Below are 18,718 nucleotides of genomic sequence, written 5' to 3' on the forward strand. Positions count from 1 at the left end.
ACTCTGTGCATGCTGGGGCTGGGGGTGTCTTTGGTCCCCCCTGCTCTGTCCTGCGACCTTCTTCAGCTAGTTGGCTTCCAGGTCCAGCAGCCAATCTGGTAGCTTACTGATCCTGGACCTTGCCACCACATTCCCCCTGTGGTGACGCTTGTTGAGCCAATGCCACTGACTGCCTGAGACACGGGAACCTGGCCTTCACTTCTCCCAGACTGACACAGACACCAGGCAGCAGCAGGCCCATGGGCCAAGCTCTTGGTGCTGGCACATTGTGGACCACAGCTGACAGAGGCAGGACATCTGGATAGCCATCTGCCTACCAGCCAGCATTCATCTCCACAGTCTAGAACTTTCTAGTTCTTCCTGGCTGTGTCATTGGCAGCTGGGTGGGCTGGAGGCTCTTGTGTCCCCTGGCCCTGGGGTGGCATTGGCTTCACGACGTTCAGTATCATCTTGGCTTCTAGAGAAGCCAGATCCAAGGTGCAGTCTGAGCACCACCTGCCGGCCTAGTAGTCTGAAGGGGGCCGAGTGGACCCTAAAGACCTTTCCCATGGTGCTCACTGCTCCTGCCCTCATCCCACTGAGCTCTCCTCTGGGCTAGCTGTCCTTGCTGGAACCACCGCCCCTCAGAAGTGCACCCTGGAAGTACAGTCCAGCTGCAACACACATGCTCTAGTGCAGCTTGGAGCCACACCCATTCTACCCCACCCCATCCCACCTCTCCCCCACCCCTACTCATCCCTACGTATCCCACCCTACCTGACCTCAACCCACTCCATTCCACCCCCACCCCACCCTCCCCTCCCCATCTCACTCGTAGCTTCTGGTATCAGCAGTCGTTTTCCACTTGTGAACATAAACATTTATAGTTGGCTTAGCCCAGCCATTGAGCCTATTTTTACAGCAGTGAGGAGACTGAGGCACAGATCGTCGTCTGAGGAGGTGAGGGTGGGAATTCTGTCCCTAGGCCCCTGATGGGCGGCTGGTGTGGTCACTGCCTTGGTGGGGAGACTCAGTGGACAGGGAGCTGGACAGGGCCTTGGAGGCGTTCAGTGCAAGGATAGGAATGAAGGATAGGAGGTGCGCTAGTGTCTGTCCTGCAGCAGGACGCCCTCTCCTCTCCACCCACCTGTGATGTTTGGGAGGTCACAGCGCCAGGCCTCCTTATAATAATGAATGAAGGGAATCTGGATGCCTCTGGGTTTGACAGCATCTGCTGACATCACTGCCCGCAGGGATTCCTCTCCCGTGGGGTCTGTGCAAGCACCCTCGTGTGTCTGTGAGCTGGTGGCCTCGTGAATGGGCTGGCATTTCACCCAAGAACCCTTGCCTTGCAGCTGTCGCTTTCCCAGCTGGCAGCCTCCCCACAGTCTCTGGCTCCACGGAGCTCTTCCAAGCCCCCTCCTCAACCCCTGGACAGTCTCAAGTCCCTGGAGGGACCCCAGATCCAGGCAGTAAGTTGACCCCACCCTGTCCTGCTTCCTTCTCCCACACAGGCTGATCAACCCCTGATGGGAAGGAAATCTGATGCTTGCTTGGTACTTGGGGTTTTGTGTGATGTGGGCTGGGAGCTGAGGCCTTGCACATCAGGTGTCTCGGCAGTACTGCTGTGCCCAGTGCTTTCCTCCTCATTGCTTTGTAGCTCACAGATGAGGGTGCAGCATAAGATACAGAATGACCCGCTAAACTTGAATTACAGGTGAAAGCAAAGAGTTTTTGTAGTTTGGCCCAAGTACTGCAGGGGACAGATGTGCTGACATGCTGAGACAGAAGCATCCTCAGGGTCCGCCATTGGTGGCTTCTTGCAGCCTCACTGGGACCCCTGGTTTTGCTCAGCAGGAGTCTGTTTTAGAGAGCAGCATCTCTCACCTGGAAGCGGACCTGAGCCAGCCGGCCTCTGTCCTGGGAGCACCTGCTGTTGCCGAGCATCTGCAGGAACTTCCCTTCACTCCTCTACACGCCCCCATTGTCGTGGGAGCCCAGACCAGGAGGTGGGTGAGGCTTGGGCCCTTTGCCTTTGATGAGGTCTCATGGCACCGGCAGTTGGGCTGAAGGGCTTCTCCATTTCAGCTCCAGAAGCCAGCTCTCCAGAGCTGCAATGGCGCTCCTGCAGTCTTCCGGCTTCCCTGAGATTCTCGATGCCAGCCGGAACCCGGTAGCAGTCGTCAGTCCTGCAGATCCTGTGAAATTCAGCCCTCAGAAGGAGGAATCAGATGGTCTTCGAGGGAATGAGATAGTGCTGCAGTTTCTTGCCTTCAGCAGGTAGCGTCTCTGGGTGCCGATGCACCGTGCTCCCTGGCTCCCTCATGCTGAAGGTCCGATACTCACAGGCTCTGTGTTCCGCTCTCACCAGCTGGAGCATGGACATCTGTTTTCTAAGTTAATTGACACATGTACTTGTGTGTGTTTATGGGGTGGTTGGTGATCTGATATGTTATCATGTGTTTATGGGGTGGTTAGTGATCGGATATGTTATATGGTGGTTGTCTCATGCTGACCTCAGACCTGCCATCTATTTTTACATTATTCTGGGTGGACCTTCCTTTATAAATGCCAGAAGCCCTGCTTTGTGAAGTCTTCTAGGCTAATTAAAACCTGCCCGAAGGCCTGGCGTGGTGGCGCATGCCTTTAATCCCAGCACTCGGAGGCAGAGGCAGGCGGATCGCTGTGAGTTCGAGGCCAGCCTGGTCTACAAAGTGAGTCCAGGATGGCCAAGGCTACACAGAGAAACCCTGTCTCGAAAAACCAAAAAAAAAAAAAAACAAAAAAAAAACAAAAAAAAAAACCTGCCCCAAGTGTGCCCAGTTCTCAAATGCCAGTGTTGGTGAGGGCAGCGCCTCCAGGGGCAGGAGGTCATGGCACCTGAAACGGTCGCCGTCCTGTCCCTGGGCCCGTCACACTCTGGGAGCTCCTCTGTGGATGTCTTATTGGTGCCCTGTCGTTGTGTTCAGAGCGGCCCAGGACTGTCCAGGAGCACCGTGGCCACAGACTGTGTATTTCACCTTCCAGTTTTACCGTTTCCCACCTGAGACCACACCACGGCTGCAGCTGGTCAAGCTGGACGGGGTGGACAAGACCAGCTCCAGCTCCCTGTCCCACATCCTCGTCCCCATCAATAAAGATGGCTCCTTTGATGCTGGTAAGTGGTGAGCACAGAAGTGCTTTGTGTGGAACTGTTGTTTCATAATTTCTTTTTATTTGCGTGTGTGTGTCTCTGTAATGTGTGTGTGTGTGTGTGTGTGTGTGTGTGTGTGTGTGTGTGTGTCTGTATGTGTGTGTATGTAGTGTGGGGGGGTGTGTATGTGTGTATGTGGGGTGTGTATGTGTGTGTGTGTGTTGTGTTTGGTGTGTATATGCGGTGTGTGTGTGGGTTGTGTTTGTTGTTTGTGGTGTGTGTGGTGTGTGTGTCTGTATGTGTGTGTCAGTGTGTGTGTGGGGTGTGGGGGGGTGTATGTGTGTGGGTGTGTCTCTCTGGTGTGTGTAAGTGTGTGTGGTGTGTTTGTGGTATGTGTGGTGTGTTTGTGGTGTGTGTGTGTCTGTGTGTGTGTGTGTCTATGTGTATGTGTGTGTCTGTGTGTATGTGTGTGTCTGCCATTCATGTGAGAGCGCCCCCAGAGGCTAGAAGATGTCCTCCGGGTTGGGTCACAGTGGCTGCGAGCTGTCTGTGTGGGCTGCAGTCGCCCTTCCTTGTAAAAGCGGGAGGCCCTCTTACTGCAGAACCACCTCTTCAGTCCCATAAGTGTTGTTCTTAGGAGAGGTGCATTGTGTGCTGTTTGCCACATGTGCGGAGCTTGAAAGAGCGGAGTGGTGGGTGTGCATACATGACCCAGCTCCGTGGCTGGCGCTGCCCAGGACCTCCAGAGTCAGCCTTCTGTTCATGTCAGCCTCGGTTTACAAGTGCTTTTTTACACAGGGCCCCTTAAACTCAGTTCTTGAAAAACATAAACTCAATAGCATAATCCCATGTAAGAATTAAAAATGGTTTCCCAGTACCATCAGCTATCTCGCCAGTGTTACAGTTGCTGCAAATATTCATAGGTTAAAACTTAATTTTCTCAGAAATCAGGTCTCAGGCTGTTAGGTGGCTCGGTGAGTAACGGTGCTTTCTGCCACGCCCAGTGACTTGAATTCATCCCCAGGACCCACACGGTGGAAGGAGAGAGCCGACTCCTTCAAGTTGTTCTCTGACCTCTGTGTGTGTACCATGACATGTGTGTGTGTGTGCACATGTGGGCATCATACACATGCATATACAAATGCAACACACACAAAAAGCATGCTGTACACAGACACACATGTGCACACGTGCATACACACAAACACACACAGACACAGAAAATATACACACACTTATGCATATATACAGACACACACAAACACACAGACACACACACACACACACACACTAATTGTAATTAAAGACAGAAACAGAGATGGCGTAGCCCTGTTTTGCTGGGTGGAGCCTGTGCTGGCTCTGCAGTGAGACCAGTCTCTTTCCTCAGTATGAGCCATGTTGTCCAGCACTTCTGCAGCAGCCTAGATGTGTTTTCTGTCTCATGGCAATGTCTCTGTTTGCTCCTCTCCTGGGCACTGGGGGTGAGGTCTCGGGTGTTCACGAGAGCTTGTGTGGCTGCGGTGTGTGACACCTCCTTTGCAGCACTGGGGCTCTTACGATGGCGCTGTGGCCGCAGACTGTGCCCACTGCATATGGGTGAGTGTTTCTTTGGAGAGCACACAAGAGCCCCTGTCTGCACTGGATGCCTCTGCTTGACAGGCAAATGCTCCCATGATCTGTGTGTCTCACCAGCTGTGAGGAGACATGGTTCACGTGGGACACTTGAGAAAACAGTGACAGGCTATGTTGGTATCTTCCGGGCAGTCAGTGGCTCACTGCTCCTGGTGTCATTGTCAACTAACAGATTTAAACCTCACAAGGCAAAACATACCTGGTAACATTGTCCCACCTTAGCTCAGTGACACAGCTCATGAGACCATGCTGGGGTCTGAGCTTCTGTTGTCCCTTGAAGTGGACAGTGATGAGGAAACGACACTCAAATTCCAACAGCAGGAAAAGCAGCTTCACTGAATTGGTGTCAGAACTCAGAGACAGGCAGCTGGTGTGGCTCAGGGGTGCAGGAGGGTGGAAGGCCGTGGTGTGTGTATGGGGTACTGAGCAAGGGAAATGATTTGAGTCTGAGAGGCACTCACACACACGGCCCAAGTGGGGAAGGAAATATTGCCAGGCTCAAGGAAAAGGGCAAGCCCTCTGGCACAGGTGAGTCCCACACCCCTGTTGGGCAGAGCCGAGGTCGGAAGTGAAGGCTGGAAAGACGCCCTCATAGAACTTGTACGGAATGCAGAGGCTGCAACTTCTGTTAACTTTGTATACTAACCGAAAAATTACTAAATCAAATTGTATACCATTCTCTGGCACGGATCCACTAGGTCAGAAGCCTTCAACTAATTCCCCCTCCCCAAACTCTGAGCTGATTAAAAAAAAATTAAAACAGACACCTAGTGATGAGTCACTGAGCAAATCAAAGTAGAAGTGGCTAATTATCTTAAACAGAAGAATAAGTGATGTCACACGCGGAGACTTACCAAGATGGGAGCAAACTGTGCTTTCAGGCTGATGTTGATGGGAAAAAAGGGTGTCCTTCAAGGGACCGCAGCCTGGGGTGGGGACAGGCAGCTTGGGGTGGGGGCGTGTGGCGTGGGGACGGGTGGCGTGGGGTGGGGCAGGCGGCGTGGGGTGGGGGCGGGCAGCAGACAGGCCTAGGCCCAACCCGAGCAAAAGGGATGTAGCAGGAGGGTGAACGTAAAGGCTGGAGGGCTCATCCGGGTGGTTGCCTTGGGGATTCCAGGCACAAGAGGCAAAGCTCACTGTTTCTCTCCAAGGTCAATTAATGGAGTCAGATGGTACAGGTGAAAACGTCTCTTCTCTTTGTTTTTTTGTTTTTTGTTTTTTTTATAACAAAGCAGTGTGAGAATGTGCACCCTGACAGCCAGTGTGCACCCCAACAGCCAGCTATACCTCTGGCTCTCACCCTTGAGGTGCTTAGACACAGTTGGACACAGCTGTAACAGCAGCCCATCACCCTGTGGACAAGTGCAGCCTTTCTGCTTGCCTGAGCCCTTTTGGACACTAGCCTCTGCTCCTCCTGCAGCAGGCCTGGATGGAGGAGAATGGGACAGCGCTGTCCCTCTCCCTCCCCCTGCTGCCCCTGTCCTGAGGAACAAGAGCATAGAAGCCAGGGAAGTTGCTCCACACAGAGGCTCAAGGCCAGGGGAGGATGGCATTGGGCAACGTTGGTTTCTCAACTCTGGCCTTCACTCATAAGTTCACAGCCAGCCTGGGCTGTATGTATGTCAAGCCCTGTGAGGAGGCAACTGGCTGCTGAGATGGCCATATCCAGTAAAGTCGCCTTTTAGAATTGACAGAAGGATAAAGACGTCTCAGAACGAAATGATGACATTTCACAGACCAAAGGAACCCGTGGCTGCGAAGCCAGCACTGCATGGGATACTTAAATAGAATACATAGAGGAAGAAAGACAGCCTCAACCAAGTCAGCGCAGGAAAGAGCAAAATTCACGTGAGACAGTGATGTATAAAAGAGAGCTAAGGAAGAGTCCGCGACTCCTGACAGAGCAAACCGTAATGCTTTGGTGTGAACACGAGAGAAAGAACTAACAATAGGACCAGCCAGCAGATGACAGAGGAACAGCCAGCAGGTGACAGAGGAACAGCCAGCAGATGACGGAGGAACAGCCAGCAGATGACAGAGGAACAGCCAGCAGGTGACAGAGGAACAGCCAGCAGATGACAGAGGAACAGCCATCAGGTGACAGAGGAACAGCCATCAGATGACAGAGGAACAGCCAACAGGTGACAGAGGAACAGCCATCAGATGACAGAGGAACAGCCATCAGATGACAGAGGAACAGCCAGCAGGTGACAGAGAAACAGCCAACAGGTAATGGAGGAACAGCCAGCAGGTGACAGAGGAACATCCAGCAGATGACAGGAGTCAGCCGACTGATCTTGAGGAAGAAGAATAAACTTGGGCACATCACAGTAGCAGGTGCCAAAACACACAACAAAGCTACGGTAACGGAGGAGAGTGTGTATGTACCACCCCAGAAACCACACAGGCAGGAGAATCCCACTCAACTGCAGTCAGCGTATTAAATGTCTGATTAAAAGATGCTGATAGCATGCAGTGTTTCATGGAGGTGAAAAGACAGGCCTTAGCAGGTAATGGCTCAGCAGACAGGTCATCCAGACTGAAGATTAACAAACTCCAGGGTTAAACTATGCCACTGATATTTATAGACTAAGTGCACGGTTTCCTCTGCAGTAAAATAACTGAAGTAAAGAGAGAAAAGAAAATCAGTGTATGTATGTGCACCACGTGCATGCAGTGCCTGTGGAGGCCAGAAGAGGGCGTCGGATGGCCTGGAACTGGAGCCACAGGCTGTTGTGAGCTGCCACTGGGAACCAAACCTGGGTCCTCTGCAAGAGCAGCCTGCACTCCTGTCCTCTGAGCCACCTCTCCAGCCCCTCCTTTCGGTATTTTTGATCATTAGTTTCCCAATTTTCTTGACTCACTTAATTTATTTTTCTTAGATCGTCTGGTTTTGTAAATCTACGGTATGTAGAGCTATGGCTTTTTTCTTTGATGGTTGTATTGTGTCTCATTCATTCTGGTGAGCCGTGCTTTCATTGTTTCCCTAGAAACCTTTCTCCTCCTCTTCCTTCTTCCTCCTCCTTTCTCCTCCTCCATCTTCTGAAGGGATGTCATGTAGCCAGGCTAGCCTTGAACTCACTGTGTAGCCCAGGATGGCTTTGAACTCCTGTCCTCCAGTTTCCGCCTCCTCCATGCTGGGATGACAGGCATGTGGCACCAAGTCAGGCTTTCTAGAAAACCTTCTTATGTTCCCTTTCATGTAGTTACTTAGGACGAAGTTGTGAACTAGTTTTGATTAAAGTTTTATGAATGACTTGTAGTTTGTGGCCTTGTACTCAGGAAGCTGGGGTTGTAGTAACTCTGCTTTTGGGGTGTGTTCAGCTTTTCTTTGTGGCTTAATGTAGTCATGTTTTCCTGATGTGCCCACATTCTCTTCCTGGGTGCGCTGCTTGGTGCTTCTCCGCAGGTGCCTGCAGGGTAGGTAGACCCCGTGTACTGGGTCCTCCCTTTCTTGTGGGCTGTTAGATCTGCCCTTGAGTAGAAAGTGGGTGTGTGCCATTGCTGCTCCCTTCGCTCCCTGTGTGCCTCTGCCTCTCTGCCAAGGTGCTCACAGCTGCTGCAGCTCATTGTGAGCTTCAGACACCATCTAGACAGGAAGTGTCGCTTGCTGGAGCTGGGAACATCTGTCCAGGGCAGGAGGCATTTGGATCATAAAGGGATGGCGGCGTTGACAGAGAGGGAAATGTGTCCTCTGTGGCTGGGACTGTCATTATGGTTATTTTTATAGATCTGGGTTTGTTTCTCTCTTAACACAAATAACTGAGAGTCTTTTGTATTTGTTTGTAAGGCTTTACAACACAATCTTGAGCAGGTTAAGCCTGTTCTTCGCCGTCTGTCATCCTGACTCCATCTTTGCCAAAACCCCCAACTTAACTTGCCTTTTAGTTCTTTCTTTGCTCCAGCTGAACCTTCATCTCTCTGCAGCTGCATCCCCTGCTGAAGCCCCCACTTCCTCCTCCCCTGGCAGGCAGGAAGTCCAGCCCTATTCTCTCCCCTGCTCAGTGATTGGCTGCAAGCTGCTTTATTGACATACAAGGGGACAGTTGGGGAGCAGTGTTTACACTCATTGAGACAGAGGATTCACAGAACCAGGACTGGGACCAGATGTAGGGGGTATAGAAGTCAGCATTTGACTTATACAATAGTCCTATGCCTACGGCCTGTGTGGGGCTGGGTGAGGAGGCCACAAGGAGCTAGGCAGGATGGGCGTGGAGCAGTGAGTGGTGACGGCTGTGAGCTTGGGGAGGAATGAACCCTGTTGGATCCCCTCTTGGTGTGGCTGGTGGCATCACAGCTTCTGAGCCATCAGGGATGACACAGGACCCTCAGGGGAAGTCCTTCTGTAGCTGCACAGTGACAAGGCCTTGACTGGTCAGGAATGCAGTGGGCTGTGCCTGCAGTGTGAAGACGTGGCCAGCTTGGTATGAATGGCCAGCAGGTGCCACAACAGCCAGCCCTGGGCCTGACGCTCCAGCTCTGCGCTCAGTGGAAAATCATCTACCTTAGCGCCACATGGGCATGGGCACTGTGTGCCCTATTTCCTCATGTTCCTCGTGTGAGAACTGGCACCTGGCAGGGCACAGCTAGTGTTTGCTGGGAGACTGACTTGGTGGTAGCATCGAAGGGCCTGGCAGCTGGGTGAATATTAGGATGATGGGGCCAGGGAGCCAGCCAGGTGAGTGGGAAGGAGCTGACACAGGGGTCCAGCCTAGGACATGCTGGGCTCAGGGTGTCCCAGGAAGGTGGGTGGGCATGTGTGCAGGGGAAGATAGGATGTGGTGAGCTCTGCAGGCATTGCACAGAGTCTCGCTGGGGTGCACTGAGGGCTGGCACCACTCCGAAGCCTTGATCTGACTCTGTGTGGTAAGCACAGGCTTTGGTCTTCACTGGGCTGCTCCAGAGCCCACGTGTCTCTGAGAGGCATGAGGAGCCAACCAGGTCCTCACCTGTAAGTAGTTCCTAAAGTGAGGACCAGCCGACAGGGCCAGGCTAGGGTTGCTGGTGGCTTTGTCTGGTCTCCTGAGAGATGCCACACGGAGCATATCTTTTGTGTGATGATTTTTCACTTAGCTCCTCATAGGTCATCTTCCTGGTTCCGCCCTAGCTTTTCCAGCCCTAGAGATGGCCTAGGCCAGGCCTCACCACACTTGCCTGGGGTCCGCCCCAGATCACCCATTTTCTGTTCCCCCTGTTCCTCAGGGCTGGAGCCCAGTGTCACAGGCTGTGCCTGTCTCACATCACACGCTCTTCCTGCACAAAAAGGTGCCATCTGTCTTGAGGTCAGACAGTATGCTGGTCTGTGCATCCCATGCAGCTGAGGTATTAGAGAGCGTGTCACGAAGGGAGGAGAGACACCACCACCACCACACCCCCGTCGGTGCTGTTGATGGAAGGGGAAAATGCTGCTTTGAGTATGCCTTGGCATTGCTGCTCCACGCGCCTTAAATAATGATGATCTCAGTGTCAGTTTTGTCAATTGAGAATTAATGACCCTGTCTCTCCAGGAAGGTGAAGGCGCAGGCCGCAGCCTCGCTACCACATTAGCTTGATAGGTAGGTGCAGCCTCTGAGAGGCATCTGGATTTCTTAGGCTGCTGTCCTGCACTGAGGTAGCCCAGTAGGGGCAGGGTCAAAACGTGTGTTTGTTTGTGTGTGTGTGTGCGTGTGTGCGTGTGTGTGTGTGCGTGTGTGTGTGTGTGTGTGTATGCATGTGCGCACATATGTGACCCAGCCTTGACAGTACATGTGGGGTGCTCTCTTCCTTAAGTTCTGTGTACAGAATAATAAATGCCCCGGCGAGCCTCATGGGGCGCTGTCCCCATCCATCATCAACTGTTTTACAAGGACTCTGTAGAATCCATAAGTCTTATTTTCGGAGCTTATTGTGCACGCTGGAAAGAAGGTACAGTCTTCTGAACACCGCTCTTTGCTTTGTTAATTTGGATATTTTACGATGATTTTGATTAATGTGTTTATAAACTGTCGTTGTGACGGAAGCAGAAATGAGTGATCATGACCAGAGCAGAAATATCTCCAACATGAAAAGATGATGAATGATTCCGGTCGCTGTATTCTCACCCCGGCCTCCCCTGTGCAGGCTCCCCGGGCTTCCAGCGGAGGTACATGGTGGATCCCGGCTTCCTGAAACCGGGCGAGCAGCGCTGGTTCACCCACTACCTGGCTGCTCAGACGCTGCAAGTCGACGTCTGGGATGGAGACTCCTTGCTCCTCATTGGGTCTGCTGGCGTCCACATGAAGGTAGCGGCCTACCCAAGGCATGGGGCGGGCACTTCAGTGATGTGGGACAAGTCACTGTTCAGCCTGTCCCCTCAAGGAAAGGCCGCGCCCTTGTTTCCCCATGGCAAATGGTGCAGTGTTCTCTGCCCCTCTGAGGGGAGAGTCTTCTCCATGGGGCTGAGTTCTACAGCCATGTTTCTCTTGGTGAGCTTCTCTCGCACACTGGCCTTCCAGGTAATGCCACCATCTGTCCTTCCAAAGTGATGATGTAGGTTGTCTCAGGGCAGGTACCAGTGGCCTGTCCTCTGCGGTGCTGGGAGCCGGCCCATCAGAGGGGGAATTGACTGAGGTATGGGGAGATTAGGGCGTCCTATTGGCAACAATGGGTTTCTCCTTCCCTTCCTATACGAGAATCGAACCCAGGACCTTGTACATGCCAGGCAAGCACTCTACTACTGAGCTACACCCACACCTCTGAACCATACGCTATGATTTTAGTTAGAAACCTCTGACTGCTCTTCTGCCCTCTCCCTGTGCTGCGCTGAGACCCATCACTCTGCCCTGGACTCTCTTCCCAATTTTCTCTGTGTTGTGAAGTGGACTCCAGAGGACCAGCATAAGATCACCATGGAAACCCCTGGGCTGGCCTCAGCCCTGTGCAATCATGGCGGCCGCCGAGGTCCCTCCCGGATCCCAGCCACACTGCCATGCTCCCCACTTTCACATTGTTCCCATCTTCTCCCTCTCTTACCTTGTCCTGCCTCTGTCCTGCCCCTGTCACTCAGCATCCCTGGCCTCCATGTCCTTTGTGAACATGGTGTTCCTTGGGTGGGGATGGATGGTGTGTGGGTGCTGGAGACAGGGTCTGCAGCTGGAAGGAGTCAGGGGTGACACAAGGGACTTCACAGGGCAGCCAGAACAGCGCAGTGAGAGTGCGGCTAGCCCCGGCCACACATTACCTTACTGTGTTTGTCTCCTTGGAATTTCCTCCGTGTGTGTGTGTGTGTGTGTGTGTGTGTGTGTGTGTGTGTGTGTGTGTGTATGTGTGTCTGCAGATCCCCTTAGAGGCCACAAGAGGGCAGTGGATCCCCCAAGGCTACAGCTATAGGCAGCTCTCTGCTGCGAGTTGCCTGTGGGTGCTGGGCCACTGAACTTGGGTCCTCTGGAAGAGCAGCAAATGCTAGCCCCGCCTCTCTAGCCCCGCCTCTCTAGCCCCGCCTCTCTAGCCCCTCTGCTTAAGTTTTGAAACTGACAGGCAAAGAAGAATCGTAGCTGCACTTCAGGCTCTTTGTGTGGCTAGAGCTGGTGGACCCCAGGCCTCTTTCAGGGAGAGAAAAGTCACACACTGAGAACCCTCGGAGTTGGGATTCTGGGCTTTCCCTACCTAACACTCATGTTCTTGTCCTCTGGGTGACTGGTGTCAGATCCCTCCCAAGCAGCAGAGCGAGGCCTTCAGATGCACGGAGCAGCTGGGACCAGCAAGACCTGCTGCTCACAGTGTGCTCTGAGAAGCCAGGCCCTTCCGTCTAGAGGCATTATCTTTGCAGTCAGCCTTCCGCCGTGACAGGACTTGACGCCTTGTTGGGCTCACATTTCCTTGTTTCCTGCAAATGCCAGCTGCTGTTCCTATATTTCTGGGCCATTCTCCAAAGGCCTCGCCCCATTTTCCAGTATCAGGGCCTCTTGAACCTTGGATATATGTACACTTGTATGATGTGCGTTCATCACTGGGCTGGCAGCCTCCAAAGTGCGGAGCCGCTCAGGTCTGGCCTCTTTACTCCCAGAGGATGTGCTCTCTTGGCTGTGGGAGAGATTCGGGCTTTACAGAAGCTTGGCCTTAGTCTGGTTCCGTACTTCTGTCCAGGAAGCCCCAAGGCGCAAAGCTGACAAGGTCTAAGCTGGCCTGGAGCCTGTGTTCCAACACTAGGCCCCCAGCCTTGCATGGGGCCATGCAGAGGCATGGAGGTTGACAGCTGGAGAGGCACCCTCACGAGAGCCCTGCAGATGCTGTCCTGGGGAGGCCTCTGTGCCACTCCCTTTGCTCATCCACCTCACCTGGCATTTGGGCTTCATGCTGCCTCAGCCCGGGTCCAGAGGTCCCCGTGTCCTGTGGCCCCGTCTGGCCCCTCCTCCATCAGCCACACTGAAACGCGAGTCGTGTCCTCGTGGGCTCTGCTGTGCACCTTGGTCTGGCTCCCCTCTAGAGGTCATCTTTGCTCTGAAATTCTGCTCAAGTCCAGAGAGGGGCTTGGCCAGCACCTGCCTTGTTGGCTGGCTCCTCTCAGGCAGCTGCCAGGCCCTCGGTGCTCTGCAGTGCACCCAGTGTTTGTTCCTGGGGTAGACTGGGCTGTGCTTTGTTAAAGCTGATGCCTCTGAGAAGCTGGCCTCTTGCCTCATCTCCCCTTCAGTGTGGCAGGTGACTAGACCTCTGTAGCTGGTGCCCTTCATGGACCTGCCTTCCGCCTCCTCCAGGACCTCTCTGGGTGGCCTAGGAGCCGCCCTCTCTATACGTACTGTTGGAGGTGGCTGTGGTTAGACCCTGGCTCTTCTTCAGCACTGTCTCTCTCCCTCTGTAGCACCTCCTCCGCCAAGGGCGCCCAGCTGTTCAGGTCTCACATGAGCTGGAGGTCGTGGCCACTGAGTATGAGCAGGAGACGATGGTGCTGAGTGGCGACATGGCTGGCTTCCGCAGCGTCAAGCCCATTGGCGTCCACACAGTGGTGAAGGGCCGGCTGCACCTGACCTTGGCCAACGTGGGTAAGAACCCCAGGAGCTTCAGATGGCTCACCTGCTTCTGTGCCATTTCTCCAGCACCCGTCTCCCCAGCTTGCGCAGCAGGGGAGCACCACTGTGGGCACCCCACACTTTGTAGGAAGCCAACAAGATTTGGGTGAGCACCTGCGTTGGTAACAGACATTCACTGCCTGCCTTCTGATGGGAGCTTGGAATCACCAGTCACAGGATGACTGTGTGTCAGGAGGGATCCTAGTTGGGGCCTGCTCACCAGAAGAGAGCTGTTGTGAATTCTCTGTGAAGCTCGGGGGTGGCATAGGGAGGAAAACATTTCTCTCAGTTCAGTGACATTGTGTCAAGGTGGCTCAGCAGAGCGACTGAGCACAGCCTGCTCATGTTACTGCCCCTATTTGGACCAGTGAGGGCAGCCGCGTGGGATTCTAGGCAGGCGCTTGGTGGTCCTGCCCGGGACTCTCCGGAGGCTTTCACCAGGGACTGAGAGGCTGAGGGGCTGGTAGACAGAGGTGTCAAGGTGTAAGGCCAACACTGGCCCTGGGGGAAGGTGGGCCAGTAGGGGACCCTTCAGAGCTAGCAGAACACTCACTGAGTGAACCCCGAAGGGTGGGTGAGTTTCCTGGTAAAATCGAAAATGCAAGACTGGTTGTGGAGGCCGTTGCGAGGATGGGACGAAGATCTCTGCCATCTTATTAGGTATTTTTCCATTCCTCAAAACCCAGCCTGGTTTCAAGTCCTGGAGCCCCACGGGCCACATCCAGCATGTGCTGAAGCACCGGTTTCCGGGGCGCCGGTGGCAGAGTAGGAGCACACAGCTCATTAAGTCTGGTTGGAGGTTTCTGGCTGCTTGTTTACAAATGTAAATCCAAGGCAGCTTGGAAAATAGACAACATGGAAACAGCAAAACTCAATTAGGTTCTGGCTAAATAAATGAGGCTCCCGTGAGAAGCAGACTTTACCCAGGAGTCCGTGCAACTCAGGGAGCCGCAGGATGTGCCCAGCCCCAGCCCTGGCGGACCACAGATGTGCAGCGACTCCGGGTTTGCAAATCTTATCTCGGAAGAAAGATGGGCTCCGTTATATGTTATCTTAAACTGTCATTTTCATACTTTGCCTGCAAGAGGGAGATAAGGCTATGGGAAGAGCCCCGAGATAGCCAGCACAGGGGACGCTGGTGTGCGCTGCCAGGGAAGGACAAGTGTGCCGCAGCCCCGCGGGGGGGCCACTCCCTCCCCTCTTTGTTAGGGAGGGGAAATGTACAGCCTTCAGTTCTTCATAAAACCAGCCATTCCATCTGGTGTAGCGGTCAGGTCTCAGCAAATTGAATGCCAGCTGTGTGAAACTTCAGGGTGACAGACATAAAGCCTGCGTGCACCTTGGCCTGGTTGCTGGGAGCTTCATTCACTGCAGGACGGCTGCATGGCCTAGTACAGAGCTCTCCCAAACCGGCTTTCCTGTTCACTCTGGGGTTTCTCCTCCGGAACTGACTGGACAGACCGTGGGCTCTCGTCGCTGATTTTTTTTTTCATGCTGTCTTTTGTCCTGTAGGGATCGAATGACCCACAGTGCTTTCTCTCACCCACTTAGCGTGCTGGGGAAGTGGGCAGGTGGGGGAGGGGCCAGCTGGGAGCCTTCCTGGGAGGCAGGCAGCAGGGCTGATGTCAGGTGTCCGTGTCCCTGGGGCCTGCGGTGGCAAAGTTCGGTTTTCGAGTGTCCAAGTGATGAACCTGTGCTCTGGTGTGGGGCCGACGCCTGGTGGTGGCCTGCTCTGCTTTTCCCGTGGAGTTGCTTTCCGAGCCCTGTGTGCCTAGAGGGTATTTCTACTCCTGCTGTGCATGAGTTGGTGTCCCCAGCGTCGCCTTCTGTCCCCCAAGAGGGGAAGAAAGTCTGGGCCAACTTAGCATGGCAGGTCGTACCCAATGGCAATGCCTTCTGTGCTGTTTCTGACAACGCACGTGGAGGTGAGTTCATCTCACACGGTTTATTTCTGTCATCGACAAACTGACTCTGTATGGGTGAGTGAGGATGACGCAAGTGGCACAGCACCAAGGCCAGCAGAATCCCTTGTCCCCAGGGTGACCGTGTGTCCAGCTCTTCTCACTGCTGCAGCTGTCGTCGCCGCCCACCCTCCTACCACCCTGAGGTCTAAGCACCATGGTGACCCTACCCAATGCCATGTAGATGAACCTTGACCTTGAAGTGTCTTCCTTAGTCTCTGTCTCCCGAGGCAGTGCTTGTCTGCTGGCTTATCATAGGCCTGTGTCACCATGGTGGGACGCGGATAGATCAGAGGCCTCATCTGGTCACCAGGTGATGGTGGCCAGGAAAGCGGGGGAAAATCCTGAACTTGCTCCCCTAGTGGGACAAATCCCCTGCCAACTCAGTGTGCCAGCTGCATGTCCCCACTGCTTGGTGACAGGCGTGCTCCACCTTGGAGTGATTCCTTGGGATGTGACAGAGAATAGGCCTCTGCACTGAAGTCACATGGGAGAGAGCAAGGGTGAGGAGCCTGGATCAGCTCTGAGGGTGTGTGGGGGCCAGGACAGGGGTGGGTGGACAGAATGCACAGCATAGGTGTGCTTTGGAGCTGGAGTTTGGGACGTGACTCACTGGCTACGCTCTGCCTCACCCCATCTGAATGATGCCTGTGGAGTTGTGGGCCTGTGCTCAGATGCTGCCTCCTCCGGGCTCTGGCCGCTTTTAGCATCCTCAAAGTGTAACCTCGATCTGCCGGCAGGCAGCATAGCTGAGTTGTCTCTGGGAACATGCATGTTCTGAGGCCCCTGTTGCTCTGCAGAAGCCTCCATTACAGAGTCTCCTGTGCCTTCAGAGGCCTGTCCTAGAGCCTCGGCTCTCCCAAGGCGTCTGCGTGGTTGTCTGGGGACTAGGAACTGTGTGTGATCAGATGGAGAGCCCTCACAGGCAGTAGGGACCAAACCTGTAGAAGACAGAATGCGCAGACAGATGCCCGCAGTCCTGTTGCAGGGTGCGTCCGGTGTGCAGTAGCAGACACAGGGCATACTAGTGGGTCTGAGAGCGCAGAGGCGTCTGCATGCCGGGCTCCATGTGAGAGAGCCGATGTGACCTACAAGCCCCCACTTTGGGCCCTGTCTTATGAGGGTCCTTTTCCTTTAGGTCACATGTGTGAGCCGAGAGCAAGAGGTTCCAGCTCGCTGCCACCATCCAGGTCTCGGGTCATCTCAAATGATGGAGCCAGCTTCTTCTCTGGGGGAAGCCTCCTCATACCAGGAGGCCCCAGACGTGAGTTACGACTGTGGTCCCATGCTGGGTGGAACATGGGGTGTGTGTGGTTCAGTGAGGCAGAATCCTGCGTGTATGTGTGCACTCGTGTGTGTATGTGTGTGTTCACATTGCCCTCCATTGCCCTAGTGTCTGGGCCCAAGATTGGCTGGTTGTGTCAAGCTGCAGTCCCTGACAATGGCCTCCGGGAGTTTAAAGGGCTGTTGAACCTCTGAGCTCCTCTGGTTTGAGCTGTGCATCCAACCATGCTGTCTTACAGGAAGATGTTAATTCTGCTAATTACTTAAGTCTGAGCTGTTGACGCAGGGAAGAGATGAGAAAGCGCATGCGTGAGTGAATGAGTGCATGTGCCTGTGTATGTGTGTATGCATGTGTGTGTGCACATGTGTGCGTGTGTACATGTGTGTGTGTGTGTGATGTGTGTGTGTGATGGCTAGAGGTCAGTGTTGAGTGTCTATAGCTTTCTGCCTTATTTTTTGAGGCCTCACTGAGCCTAGAGCCCACCTGTTGGCTAGACTGCTGAGCTATGAGCCCCAGGGATCCTCTTGTCACCCCTCCCATGCGGGGATCACAGGCAGCAGCCTCCTCTGGCATGTACATGAGTGTTCAGTAGGTATACAGTGAATATCTCATCCACCGAGCCATCTCCCCAGCCTTGACACTGATTTTTAAAAGCAAATTAGAAACTTCTTACTTGTTCCCCAACTGTTTATAGATCTACAGAATGAGAGACTTTACTCTGCACAGCAAAGTCCTAGGTTTGGGGACCAAACCTTTCATGGGAGTCTTTGGGGGCTTTCTAGACCCTCAGATGTAAAGGCCACAGGCCTGAGTGTGAGAGCTGCCGTCATTTAAAGGGGAAGTGGGACGCGCTCTCTGGGTAGCCCTTTCCACAGATGTACTTTCTCCCACAGAAGGGGGCTGTGCTTTGCGGGTGCTCAGGGGGACCCATGAGCCATGTGTATCTAGTCTGTCCTGCGCCAGCCCCTCACAGGCGAGGGAGGTCACGTGACCATGCTGCTGATGAGGAGCCTGGGTTCCCTACTTGGAATCATTGCTTCCTTCCCAGGGAGCCCTCTGACCAGCACAGGAAGCTGGCTCAAGTGAGGGTGCATTGTGAGAAGAGGAACCGTGGAGTCAGGGGCCACGCAGCCTCTGCGACGGGCAGCCCCAGACAGAGTTCCCGGCCAGAGCCCATGTTTCCCAGATGGAGCTCTGGATTAGAAGTTAGGCAAGACCTTGAGAAGTTCTAGGTCCTTCTTATGTTTTGGAAAGTGTGGTCCCACAGAACCCCTCCAGAACCTCGTTGCTGGTGGCTTTGGAGCCAGGGGAGTCATCTGTTGGGGTGAATGTGCTGATCCCCGGGTCCTGTCTTGAATCTTGCTGTGTGACGGCCCCCAACCGGCTGTTTTCTCCTGGGCCGCAGCCAGAGACTGCTCAGGCCAGATTCCAGGCTGGGCTTCCTGCTCCGACATACAAAGTGCTCGTTCAGGTGACCACTTAAAATGTCTAAGCCAACTCGTGGCATCGAAGACAGTTAGGTGGATTTAAGATAGAACAGTGGTGAGAAGCCTGGAAGCAGAGAGGGTGGCAGGTGAGTAGAGTAACTGCCGTGCTGTGCCGTGCAGAGCACTTTAGCGGGAGGCCTGCTCTGTGGAGCAAGGCTCTGGGAAGCTCTGCTGGGATTAGTTTTTGAACAACCTGTCACCTAAGTCTCAAGGTAGGA

At 53.9% G+C, this 18,718-nt stretch overlaps 1 protein-coding gene across 1 annotated transcript in view; it reads left to right on the forward strand.

The window, feature by feature from the left end:
• The window catches only part of LOC127211597 (nephrocystin-4), a 38,927-nt gene that overhangs the window by 11,302 nt on the left and 8,907 nt on the right, over positions 1–18,718 (forward strand). Inside the window, exons 2-8 of the mRNA XM_051171567.1 lie at positions 1,335–1,451; positions 1,837–1,988; positions 2,068–2,259; positions 2,949–3,136; positions 10,844–11,004; positions 13,560–13,740; positions 16,867–16,992. Coding sequence (XP_051027524.1) covers positions 1,335–1,451; positions 1,837–1,988; positions 2,068–2,259; positions 2,949–3,136; positions 10,844–11,004; positions 13,560–13,740; positions 16,867–16,992 — 1,117 coding nt within the window. The remainder of the gene's footprint in view (positions 1–1,334; positions 1,452–1,836; positions 1,989–2,067; positions 2,260–2,948; positions 3,137–10,843; positions 11,005–13,559; positions 13,741–16,866; positions 16,993–18,718) is intronic.

Source organism: Acomys russatus, chromosome 29 (assembly GCF_903995435.1).
Source record: "Acomys russatus chromosome 29, mAcoRus1.1, whole genome shotgun sequence".
NCBI lineage: Eukaryota > Metazoa > Chordata > Mammalia > Rodentia > Muridae > Acomys > Acomys russatus.